Source organism: Zonotrichia leucophrys, chromosome 5 (assembly GCF_028769735.1).
Source record: "Zonotrichia leucophrys gambelii isolate GWCS_2022_RI chromosome 5, RI_Zleu_2.0, whole genome shotgun sequence".
NCBI classification, from domain to species: Eukaryota; Metazoa; Chordata; class Aves; order Passeriformes; family Passerellidae; genus Zonotrichia; species Zonotrichia leucophrys.
In genome coordinates this window covers 10,722,630-10,734,677 of record NC_088175.1, presented here as the reverse complement: position 1 = coordinate 10,734,677, position 12,048 = coordinate 10,722,630, and the positions used below count along the sequence as shown (strand labels likewise).

General features: G+C 43.4%; 1 protein-coding gene across 2 annotated transcripts in view; it reads right to left on the bottom strand.

The window, feature by feature from the left end:
- Positions 1 to 2,799, bottom strand: part of ITPK1 (inositol-tetrakisphosphate 1-kinase) — a 140,966-nt gene extending 138,167 nt beyond the window's left edge. Inside the window, exons 1-2 of one of the 2 annotated variants that reach the window (XM_064713673.1) lie at positions 2,785 to 2,799; positions 1,934 to 2,112 (exon numbers count right to left, since the gene is read on the bottom strand). In XM_064713673.1, coding sequence (XP_064569743.1) covers positions 1,934 to 2,028 — 95 coding nt within the window. In that variant the 5' untranslated portion in view covers positions 2,029 to 2,112; positions 2,785 to 2,799. Of the gene's footprint in view, positions 1 to 1,933; positions 2,113 to 2,384; positions 2,564 to 2,784 lie in introns of those variants that run through there. The other variant, XM_064713672.1, reaches the window with a different exon arrangement.
- Positions 2,800 to 12,048: the final 9,249 nt, after the last annotated feature.

Genomic DNA, 12,048 nt, shown 5'->3' with positions numbered 1-12,048 from the left:
TACAGCAAAAAAAGCTTACAAGCACACAAGTTATCAAGTAGATATTATCCATAAAATACTTGAAATCTTTGCCTAAATGAATGCAACTTCCCTTTGGTGTCAATAGAAGTTGCTAGGAATGAAAACAGAGCATCCAAGATATCAGCAGAATGTGCTCCAATGAATGTACTGATACTTAAACCAAACATTTATCTCTGCTTGTACAGAAATGCTAATAATGCTTTTAAAAGTATCAAAGCATGTATGAACAGCCATCTCTATCCAGTATCTGTAAATGCTATTCAAATTGAGCTTAGCCTGTACAGGATGAGGTAGCCTAATTTGCACCAAAAAATTACTAAAGTGTAGCAAGAGAGACACTTTGGGGTCAATTTTCACAGCAGCATGATGACCCAAAACTATTAATAAGTTTGTACAGTACACAAAGAAATTGTAGATCCACGTTATGTAACACAAGTGTAAGGAACTTCTAAGGTAGAGAGAAAGGAAGCAAAGCACTTAGTCAAAAAGAGAAACAAGGACATCGAAGGAGAAAAAGTCTCTTTTGGAGATTGCTAAATATAACAATATACAGACAATAACATCAAGAAGTTTTTAATGGATTTTCTGAGATTCACTACAGTTCCCAGGCATGAAAAACAGCCTATATCATACCTCAAGCCCCTAAAAAACTTTTTGTATGCCTAACAGAGGTAAAAGTGTATTTTTGAGCACCACAAAACTAACCTAAAATCTCATACAAGGGCAAAATTTAGCATTATTCATAGACAAGAATTTTGCTTGGAGAACCCCATAAAATTAAACATTAAACCAGAACTTGTGGCCCTTTCTATACTTTAAAAAAGTCTAGTACATTTTGCTGAAGTTTGAGAGAGAGAATACAGAATGCCAAGTACAAAAACTGATGTAAAAGTTTGTCACTTTCTTGAAACAGTTTTCTGTTCTGCCTCCTTCATCTTTACAGAAAGAAGCAAGTGCAATCAACCGAAATTTCACAGGACCTGGTGTTTTTAGCATGACATGGTTTAAATAAAGTGTATTTGAAGTCTCATACAACATATTCTGTAAAGTTTGCAGCATATTTTTCAACTATCAAAACTGATTTAGTCTCCTTGTTATAAACGTTATAAACGTAGTAACACTACGTTGTATGTGATATATGATGTAATAAAAAGCTAGTATTCAGTACCCATAGCTGTAATGCATGTGTCATAAGACCTTGGACCCACACATGGAGTTTAAACTCACAATTAAATAATAAAATTGTGTAATATGCTGCAAAAATTATCCTCTAAGCTATTCAGATAAAGTCTAATTACAGTTTATCAAACTAACCTTTACCTCTGGGACAGCATGAAACAGATGTGTAACTCAGACAGTTATACCATCTTCAGATGTCTCATTCACATCCCAAATGAATACAAGCTTACTCATGGCTTTGCAGACCCTAATTTTACGTGCTTTCACATAACTTGAAGGGAAGTTCTTCCCAAAGGTTTGACTCTTTCTAATAATAACTCGTCTTTGGAAGAGGGTCCGCAAATATTTCAACGGGAATGCCAGAGAGCTCTGTGGAAGCAGAGGGCAGGAACGCACCCAGGCGGGCAGTAAGGCGGTGCTGTGCCGGGCCCTGGCACACCCACGGGGACGCCGCACCATGCCGGATAGTGTTTCCCTGGAGCGGCCGGCAGCGCCCAGGTGAGCGGGAAGCCGGAGCGCTCAGCCCGGCCCGGCGGCAGCGGGGCGGGGTGCCCGGGGCGCTGCGAGCGCTGCGGCCCCGGCCCCGCTCCCGGCGGGCAGAGGCGGCTCCGCGGAGCCGCGCAGCGAGTGCGGTACGCCCGAGGGCGGCGCGGACCACGGCCGAGCACGGAGCGTCCCCAGCCCCATCCCGGGGCCGCCCCGGCGCTCCCCGCGGCGAGGGCCGCCTCCTTACCGGCAGAGCTCGGCGAAGGCCTGGAAATTCAGTTTCCTGATCTTCTTCTCGCTCAGCCAGTATCCCACCCGCTTCCCCTTCAGGAAGGTCTGCATGGTGCCGCCCCGCGAGCAGGCGACCAGTCCGGGGCGGCGGGGCAGCGCGGCTGCCGCTCGCACTCGGCGCCTGCCAAACGACGGCTGGAAGAGAAGCGGAGAAAGGAGGATCAGCCGGTTCCCCGCGGCGGCCGCTGCTCCCCGCCCGCCCCGCTGAACCGCCGAGCCGCGCCGCGCCAGGGGCAGCCCCCGGCAGGCGGGCAGCCCCGACAGGCCCTTCCCCGCACCGGCGGGCAGCTCGCCGAGGCACAGAGAAGCCGCTCCCCGCACCAGCTCCGGAGCGCCCAGCCGAGCAGGCACGCCGCCGCCGCTGCCGCCCGCCCCGCGGCACGCCCGCAGTGCCCGCCCGCACGGACCCCGCCGCCGAGTTCGCCTCCGTGCCCGCCGCCGCTGCTGCTGCTGCTGCTGCTGCCGCTGCTGCTGCTGCTGCGCGGCCGCGGTGCTGCTGCAGCCGCTCAGCTCCCCATTTGCCCGCTATTCACAGCCGCCTCCACTTCCTCCTCCTCCGGGCCGTCCCCTCCGCTCCGCTCCCACCCACCTCGCGGGGCGGCACCGGGACGCTCCCGCCCCGCCGCAGCACCGCGGGCCGCGCCCGCCCCCCGGACTCCGCTCCGCCGCCGCCAGGGGGCGCGCGCGCCGCCGCCTTAAAGAGACAGCGCTCCTTTCTGGGCCTGGCCGGCCAGGGCCCGGGGGCGTGGCCGCGGATGCCCCAGGGATTTTGGTTTCCTAGGGAGGAACATTGTACACAGTACTTACACTTCCTATGGGTGCTCCTGAAAGTACTTGGTCACTACATCTTTCACAGAAAAAATGTTCCAAGTAAACGTGAGTCTTCAGTGCAGAGCCTTCTTCCAGAATTTGCAAGTATCTGCAGGGATTAAAGAGAGTTTGCAATAATGGCTATCTGATATTTAACTTTCTTTTGCAAGAGGCAGAAGGCAGGCAATGCAAGCATGGACTGGCATTCTAATTTTTGGGTTATGGATCCTTAAATACTCATATGAGGCAGCTGTTCTGTGCTTCATTTTAGAGGAAGAATCTTTCAGTCTGAATTACTGTGCTGTCTCATAGCAAAGTATCATTTCCCCGTTTTTGTTTTTCCCCTTCATCTGAAACGATCACAATTTCAGTCTGAACATTTTTCTCTGTCTCTCCAGGAATGGAAAGCACGGCCTTTACAATAACGATGTCCTTCAGAGAGGGGTTGGATTGCAGGTACTGAGCTGAGGTGCAGATGATGCTTCTGTGATGACGCTTTCTGTGAAACCAGCCCTGGAGCCCTGTGCAGTGGGAACTGCTCAGCGAGTTCTGCTGACTCACACTGCCACAACAAATGCGGTTTTATAACTCCAGCAGAGTACTGGAAAATAAAAAAAGTACTGGTGGAAGTATCCATGCAAAGGAAAGGGTGAAAGCCCTAAGAAATATGAAAGGGGTAATTGATTTAGGGAGTTGGTAGAAAGCATTTTACATTCCTGTCATTACTCACATGAACAGTGCAGTCATCTTGACCCAAGGGTATATTGGAAAATAGGCAAGGAATGGAACCACCTGCAAAGAACTCATACCAATGGTTTTTTAAAATTTGTATCATATTTTTTCTCCATTTGTGGTTGCTTTGAGGAATAAATAGCCTTCTTTTTTTCCTTCATCTTATTTGCCACTGCTTTGTTCGAATCTTTATTTTACCGAACACTTTTTATCTTAATCATATTCACACATTTTTTCAGTTTATTAATTAATGAAATTAGAATTAGTAAATGTGTTTTGATAGCATGATTCCTGTTGCAGAATGTTTCACTGGTATTTAAACATTTTATGGGAGTATGATAATTTTGGAAAAAAATTGTAACTCAAAAATACAAGACTTTATCAAACATTATCATATTAATATAAGAATCCTGAAACAAATTGACTTGGGTTTCTTGTTATGAAGTGTTTTGCTTTGCCAATATCAGTGCTTTATTTCAGCTATCATTTCACTGGGCTTATTTTAGACTTTATAAAATTTGCATCAGTATATTAAGCTCAAAATTTATATTTGTATCAGAATGGAATGTGAATATATTGAGATATTTAAGTCAACTTCCAAAATTATTTATTTCTGAATGTTTTTTTCTTTAAGAAATATCATGGCTTCAGACCAATCTAAAACACAGTCTGCAGAGACAGAAATATTTATGTACTTTTTTCCAAATGCAGGAGAGCAGGTTTTTAGAGGTGTTGTGCATTCCTAACTCCTGTGGAAATGAAGCACATGCACTAAAAAGGAGGAATTTGCTTTGTTCCAATACAGACAAACTTGTATGACATATATCAAAGACCAGGTTCAATCTTAGGAAGGAGAAAGCTGGGAAATGCCTTCATTTTAAGCTATACTTTTTGAATCTTAACCCTTGAACAACTGCAGATGTGGGAAGTATTTTACCTGATGTGCCTCTGCATCTTGCTGTACAATTTTGCTAAATAAATTATAATCCTGTGTTTACATTGCAGAGCTTGTTCAGGCAATGCCAAACCTGTGACCACAGGAAGCCCCAGGGTAATATTTATGCAATTCCTGATCAGAAGCAAGCTGACTATTCCTGTGACTTTCTGTGGCCCAACTCTGTAAGCTGCAGCTCATGAGCTGCTTCATCCTAATTAAAGGGGTTGATTAGAATCTTGAGCCCTCCAGCAATCAGAACTATCTTCCTCTTCATCTTAGCTTCAGCTACAGGCCAAAGCAGGTTTCCCTTGTTTAGCTGGAACCTCTCACACCTTGTCTTCTAATCCTTTCAACAAATACAGGAGCTCTGACAAAGCTGGATACTTGCAATGTGGCACAAGTTAGGGAAATTCCATGGAAATTCAATTTAGGATAATATGAGACATCCCCACTTAATTAGTTATCAAAGTATATTTTCGCAGTATTTTTTGAATTACTTCTCAGCACCTGGCAGAAGTCACAATAGGATCTTTTGCAATGAGCAGAAAGAAGGTGGTGAAGTGATTTACATTGCCTGCAGTTTAGGGTTTTTACTTTCATTTGCATTTTTAATTATTACAAGACAGTTGTTACTCTGCTGTGGATGGACAGGAGGGCGGGCTGAGCCTTCTGTATCAGAACAGGTCTCCCCTTTCTCCATTCAGCCAAACCACCAAGTCAGACCCTGTGCTAACACAGCACTGCTGCAGTGAGGTTGTAGGTAGGAGGGAACACAAGGAACACTCTGCATGTGCTGCACTGCAGCTTCTGGGCCCTGAGAGAGACTCAAAGAGTAGTCCAGGTGCCACACAGCATGTGGAACTTGTCATCACCAGTGAGGCAGCCAGAGACAAATGTATGAGAAGCATGGTGGGCTGCCATTTCCTCAGCTCTCTGCTACCTCTACAACTGCTTAATCATTGCAAGATTCATCAAAAGGACACATAAGACTTCTTTCACAGTGGTTCACTAGAGGATGTGTGTGACAGAAGCTGAATTTCTACAATTTATGTTTGCTTTTTGCCTAATTTCTGGCAGAACACATACCTGCAGCTATTGCCTGGAAACTTTTCTGACTGTGCTCTTGGCCAGCAGCTTTTAAATGACAAATCAGTGAAGGTTAGTCCTGGGGGTGAAAGCTCATTTCTGATGTCTGAATTCAAACATAGCACGGCTATCCCTTGCCAAGGGCCACACAACACCTGCCCATTGTGGGGCTCTGGTCATGGCTCCCAGGAGGGACCCCTTTAGCACCTGATGCTGCCCAGCTGCTCTGCTCTGAGGGACTGGGTGCCTATGGAGCCAGCACAGCTGGAAATCAGGCCTTGCCAGCTGGAAATCAGACAGTTGTTGTACAGACAGCTAAATCAGGTGTTGCTATTCAGAGCCACAGCCCCTCCAGAAGCTGACATTTATTCTCACTTTCTGCCACACCCTCCTTCACGACAGTCCATATGCTTATGTGGCTGTGCAAGAACGGAATAAGGGAGCCAAGAACTTAGATGGACTTAAACAAACCCAGAAGTTGCCAACAGTATTTAAGTTTTAGCCTAAACCAATTCCTTAGTCTGTATCACCATTCTTTTTCCTACCTGGTTATAGTGGCACAAGGCAGTGAATGGGTTGGAAAAAAGAAGCCAGGAAGAGAAGGCATCAAACTGCCTCTTTTGGTGGCAATCCTACTTCACAGCAGCAGCAGGGATGGGGAAGGAGTGGTTCACCTCTACTCCCCCACTCACCTGACAACCTATGCAGTTTATGCTTCAGTATTCTGATTTTATAAAGAAAAGAAGGATTATTGAGTACTGCCTGTGGCTCTTTGGTATTTCTGATCTTTTAGAGATCAGAAGAAGAAATTCAGCTAGAAAAGCTCAAAAACCTGACAAAAGAGAATAACAATGCCTGGCAGATGAGCAGCCCATGCAGGGCCATTCAAGGATTCGTGAGCTAGCATCAGCCTCAATGGAGTGCTGCTTAGATGGCCACCTGTCACACTGAGAGCACAGCAAGCTCTTCTGTTCCAACCATGAAAACAGGATAACTAAGGGTTTTTTTGAAAGTGCAAGGAAATCACCTTTATGAGAAGGTACATCTTACTTTATGTAAAAAAGTAAGCTTACTTTAAAGCTCAAAAAGTTTTCTATCCTGAGCTCTGATGAATGTGTATGCTGCAGGAAAGTAAGAAAAGGCCTGGCTGCCAAGTTTGCTTGCTTGTCATGTAACATGCTGGGGACAGACTCTGTATAAGCCCAGGAAAGCATTTCACCAGTGAATAAAGAATTTAAAGCCACCAAAAAAAATCTATGTGATGGAGAGGAAAGATGACAAAGTCCTGTGCCAGTATAATTATGTCAGTTGGAGCAGATTTTTTAAACTGAATAACTTCTGCTAGTCAAAACCCAACTGTGGACACAGACACACAGCTACATTACTGTTGGTGTCTTGCCTTTTACTATGGCAAGCAGCTCTGTGGAAATAATGCTCATGCAAACTTTGTCAATGCAGACATATGGAGAGATATACTTTGGTGGTTGCTTCAGTGTAGTTAAAATGATTCAAACTTTATGTGCAAGGAAATCCTGAAAGATTGTTCTCTGAAGGATTTGGGTGACCTCACAGTTTATCAAGGTTTGGATTGAGACTTGGATAAGGACTAGGCTGCAGTGATGTTTTCCACCTACAGTTTCATGCTACGAGAGTTATTCTGCTTATAGCTGTGATTTTTAATCAGGTGGTTTTAAGTACCTATAACAACTCTGGGAGCAGGCTTACAGCAAAATGAGTCATCTTACCACATATTTTGCATTGCTGTAATTTATTATTAAAAAAAAAAAAGTAGCTATTTTAATATAATGAATGTAAATCAGACTGACATGGACACATAACTCATGTATATAAATTCATATAAAGTGACCTGGACATATATGAATCCTACCACTATTGTCCCATATTTTGGTGGTTTACATATGTCTTTGCTTCTCCTGGTGAGGACATGTTCAAGGTGACCTAAAGAACATGTCCTCACTCCAGTGGTTCTCCACTTCCATGAGTTGTTTGGGGCTACAGTTGAACCTTTTAAACTGCTAAAACTGACAAAACAGGAAAGATACAAGTCCGGTGTGGGCTACACCATCACTTGCACTTTCTTCTCATGGCTCCAGTGATTGAGGACCCTTTTCCTGTTTTGTTTAAATGCTTAGAGTTCACCAGCAGTTCACAGGCCATTGTGCTTGCTGATTTTGTACAGCCCCATCAGAAGATACTGGCTTTCCTCTCTGGGAAGGGCAGCAATTTCCATCTTTTTCAAAAGCTACCACAATGTACAGTCTTAAAAGTGCAAAAAGAATAGATGGAGAAAAGCATTTCCAAAGCCCATGCCAGCAGTATTCCACAACCAACTGACTACAGTGTATTAAAGAAAAAAAAATAAAGAAACCAAATCCATCTGATAGTGTCCCCAGTATATGAGGATGTTGCAGAAGGAAACACCTCATTTTTGCCAGTGACACACAGAAGAAACTCAAGCTTCATCAACAAGTTGTAGAAAAGCTTTTGGAAACAACCCCAGTCCTAACCAAAATGAGCTTCCCTTGGACAGACAAGAGTTCTTTTGGACATGCCACAACTGTCCTGAAGTTAACCAAAGATGCTTCTGGGTGATAATCTAGAAGCACAGCCTGCTTTGAGTCAGGTGCTGTTCCTCTTGTGCTCCCAAACCTTTCATAGTTACACACCAATGGTGCACTGACTTGACTCCTACTTACTACTCTCCTAGAGGCAGGAACACAACCTGTCCTGCTCCACCGGACATCCCCCATCCTTGGCTTTTTCCCACTCAGAGTGCATTCTGAAACATCATCTAATCCCCACACTCAATAACCAAAAGAGGCTTTTTTTATCCTTTTGCTCAGTCTCATATACAAAGATTAAACTATACATGTACATCTCCTCCACATTACCAACACACTGTCCTGTAACATCCCATTTCTGCTTCCTACTACATGCCCTTCTGAAAGAAGAAGGTTATGTAGAAAAGAACTGGAAGTTCAGGAGACAAGTCTTAGAAAACAGGAGCTAATCAGCTGTAATGTAAAAGAAAAAAGGAAAAAAAAAGCCAAGCCAAACCACCATCAACAAAAAAAGCTGGAATTAATCAACTGAGACCACAATTTGCTTATAGCTCTGAGCATTTACTAGATGCTTAGGCTTGTAAAGTGAAATAGATAGCTCATTTTGAATCACAAACTTTCAGACATTTTAGATTGCCTAGACCCTGTAAGACACTTGTAGTTGCACAGATGATAAATTCCATTAATACTTGTTGTATCACTGTGCTATTAAATTTATTATCTCACATACTCAGTGCCTGACAGTCTGTAAATAAAGCTTAGGCAATGAGCACATCTGAATGCAGGACTTGTTACAATCATTTTGGAGCTGCCTGCACAGGTATTGCTTCCCAGTCACTTTTCTGACAGCTAAAAGGGACACTTCCATTGGCAGGATCACAGCAAATATTCCTAGTGGTTCTGAACAGGCCAATTCTGTGCTTCCTACTAATGGACCACATGTACAAGAGCAGCCTTTAGAGTTGAACATACAATGCCAATGCTGCCCTTTGGGATATTCCCTTCTCTCAGAGCTTCTGGAGAGGGGAAGGAATGTTAGTGACTGAATGGATGAAGACTGCTTGCCTTGAGCCTCAGTTTTCTGGTGTGACCTCTGAAGAAAGCTTTCCACATGGATGAAAAGTTTGTCCTAACCTGTGCCTATGAAGATTCCCATTGTTTGATAAGGGATGAGCAATGACTACATGAGTACATTGTACCTATTCCCCTCATCACTATCCAAGTGCCAACTGTCCCAATACATACAGAAGCTCAATGCCCAAAAGAGGTCTATGTACTTGTTTTTGAAACTGTGCAATAAATGCAGATACATACACACTCTCTCTTTTATTTACTTGGAAAAGAAGCTAAACAAATCAAATGGAGGAAAAGTTAGAGGAATGTTCTTCTTGAACTCTCAGAACTTTGTGTAGTGGTTATTTCTGCTCCGTTTGCACCAAGCCTATGAAGTGGGTTTCTTTTTTACATGGACGCCTGCTAGGAGAAGTCAGACAGGTTGAGGAACACCCTACACCAGAGGAAAGCCCTCATGCCACCATTTAGATAGCAGGGGCCTCAGGATGTGACAAGGAGCTGTCACAAAAGTGTTTCAAGCACTTAAGTAATTTTTCAGCTACTTGGACTATAGAGTTCTCTCAAGAAAATGGTTTTATAAGCCAGAGAACTAGAAGTCAGCTCAGATGTCTCGAGGGTAAAGCTGATTGTGGTTTCAGGTTAGATTTTGGCTACTCTGCAAACCAAAAGAGCCTGCCAGAAGGATTGACCACAATTTGTAGGACATCTGAAGATGATGAAGCCTGGATTGGGGTGGGGGAGAATAATAGGCATGTGGGTCTTGTCAAAGGATCTCACCTACTCAGTCTTGCGAGAATTCAAACCTGAACTCCTCTTTGCTAATCATCTCCACTTGCTATCAATGACAATAGCCCCAAAAGACTGGTTTTCTATCTCTCCACACAGCTGGGGAAAGGAGAACTTGCAGCTGTCACAGACTCTTCTACAGTTCCAAAACTCTTGTGTTGCTGGCTAACATTGGTGGGGTTTTGGGGGCCTTATTTGTGCAAATTTCCACAGAACGGGCATCTACACCTTCTGTTCCACTGGTCCTCAGGTTAGGGTGGCTGTTTTCACCCACCAGTGCTGTGCTGGCTAACCAAGTCTCTAAGCATTTTTACTGTGTGAAGCTACTCCAGAAAGTAAAAATTTTACCAATCTAAAGATTTTCTACTGCTTCAGAGGCTGTTTTGCCAGAGCACTTAGAACTAGCACTTCAAAAACTTGCCAACAACCTGAGAATTATAATTTCTAGCTGGTGAAAAAGGAGTGACAGAATAGAAGATGAAAGAACCTTGAAATGGTAATCTCTGCTTCAACACCCAGATCAGGATAGGTTTAAGTTTCCATCACAGACCATTGCAACATCATCATTTATGCACTGGATTCACTGGTGAAGCACTTCAGCTGGTAACAGTTACCCAGAACACTACAAACTCCTGGCAAACAAGTCCTGCACTGTGTAGAGGCATCATTTTAGAATGGAGGTGCTCTAACTCCTATTAAACAAAGCAGTGCAGAAATGAACCTGCAGTGACACACTAATTTAAGCCAGATACTTTTTCATGTGGAGAAGGGGTTGATTTGGATGCACTTACACTTGTTACAGTCTCATAGCAGTGTATTTCTTTACTCTCCCAGTACCTTCATGTTTTTATGATGATTATGTTTACATTGTGTTGGTGAAAGGCAAATCAAGCATATATTTGTGTGGAGAAGTGGACATTTCCCTCTTTAAGGACGCCAACAAATGCAATAATAAATGTGCTAAGCTGGAGATATTTAAATATTCACTTTGAATTATGTGACAGAGTATATGACAGTAGGCATTGCTGAAATTTCATTTTATATAGCACAGAGCAGCAGCTTAAAAATTCTGCAAAGTAAGGAAAAAAGATAATGACTTTTGCTTTAAAGATTTGCACATACTGCTTAATGTGCTTTTGTTAAATGAAATGCAAATACTTACTTACTGATAAATTATTGAATTTTTCCCTTTGAGAGTAACCATCAACTGCTGTTAATATCTGTGTATGAATGTTCAAGTAATTCTGGATCTCTGTGTGGATTTCTGGTACAGACCTCTAGCATGGCCTTCAGAAAAAGGCAAATTCAGGCAAAAGGGTAAGTGAGTACTTAAAAGCTTCACAGCTACAGTGAACAGACTTTTATCTTTCATTAAAGATAAACAACAGGACAACAACAGGAGCCCTCCATGCAGATGAGGATGAAGATTTCCTTCCAGTTGATTTTATGAAAACCTCCCCTCTGGTGCTGGCCCTCTCAGCTGAGCTGATATCGAGCACTTCCATGAGAAACGAGGTGCTCTGCAGGTCTGGAGCTTGGATAAACCATCAGGTATTTCTGGCATCCAGCCTGCCTCTGACAGTGATTTCCCATTGCCTCAGACAAGTTGTTTTTTTTATAATCTATGCAGACGTTTCTGACACTAATCTTATATCTTACACATATGCCTCTTGCAGTACATTTTAATGTTAGTAACTATGGATAATTCCTAAGCTCTAACAGGACAGAGGGAAGAGGTTCCTAAAAGACACACACATAAAGTTCTTTTTTGTTTGGTTGGTTTGGTTTTGTTGGGGTTTTGAAGCTTCTTTGGTTTTTTTGTTTGTTTGGTTTTGGTTTGTCGTTGTTTTGGTCTTTGTTCTTGTATTTGAAAGGTTGGATTCTGCAAATCTTAAACACTATGCTGTCTACCTCCTCCAAACCTCCATCCTGGTCAATGCAAAAAAGTTGGGATCCTTTGAACTTGGGAAAAGGCCTGATCTGAACTGAGTTCTTCCACTATTTGTTCAGTGAAAGAAAGTTATGTTTCTGGAAAATCTAAATACAGATACTCCCTGCTGCATA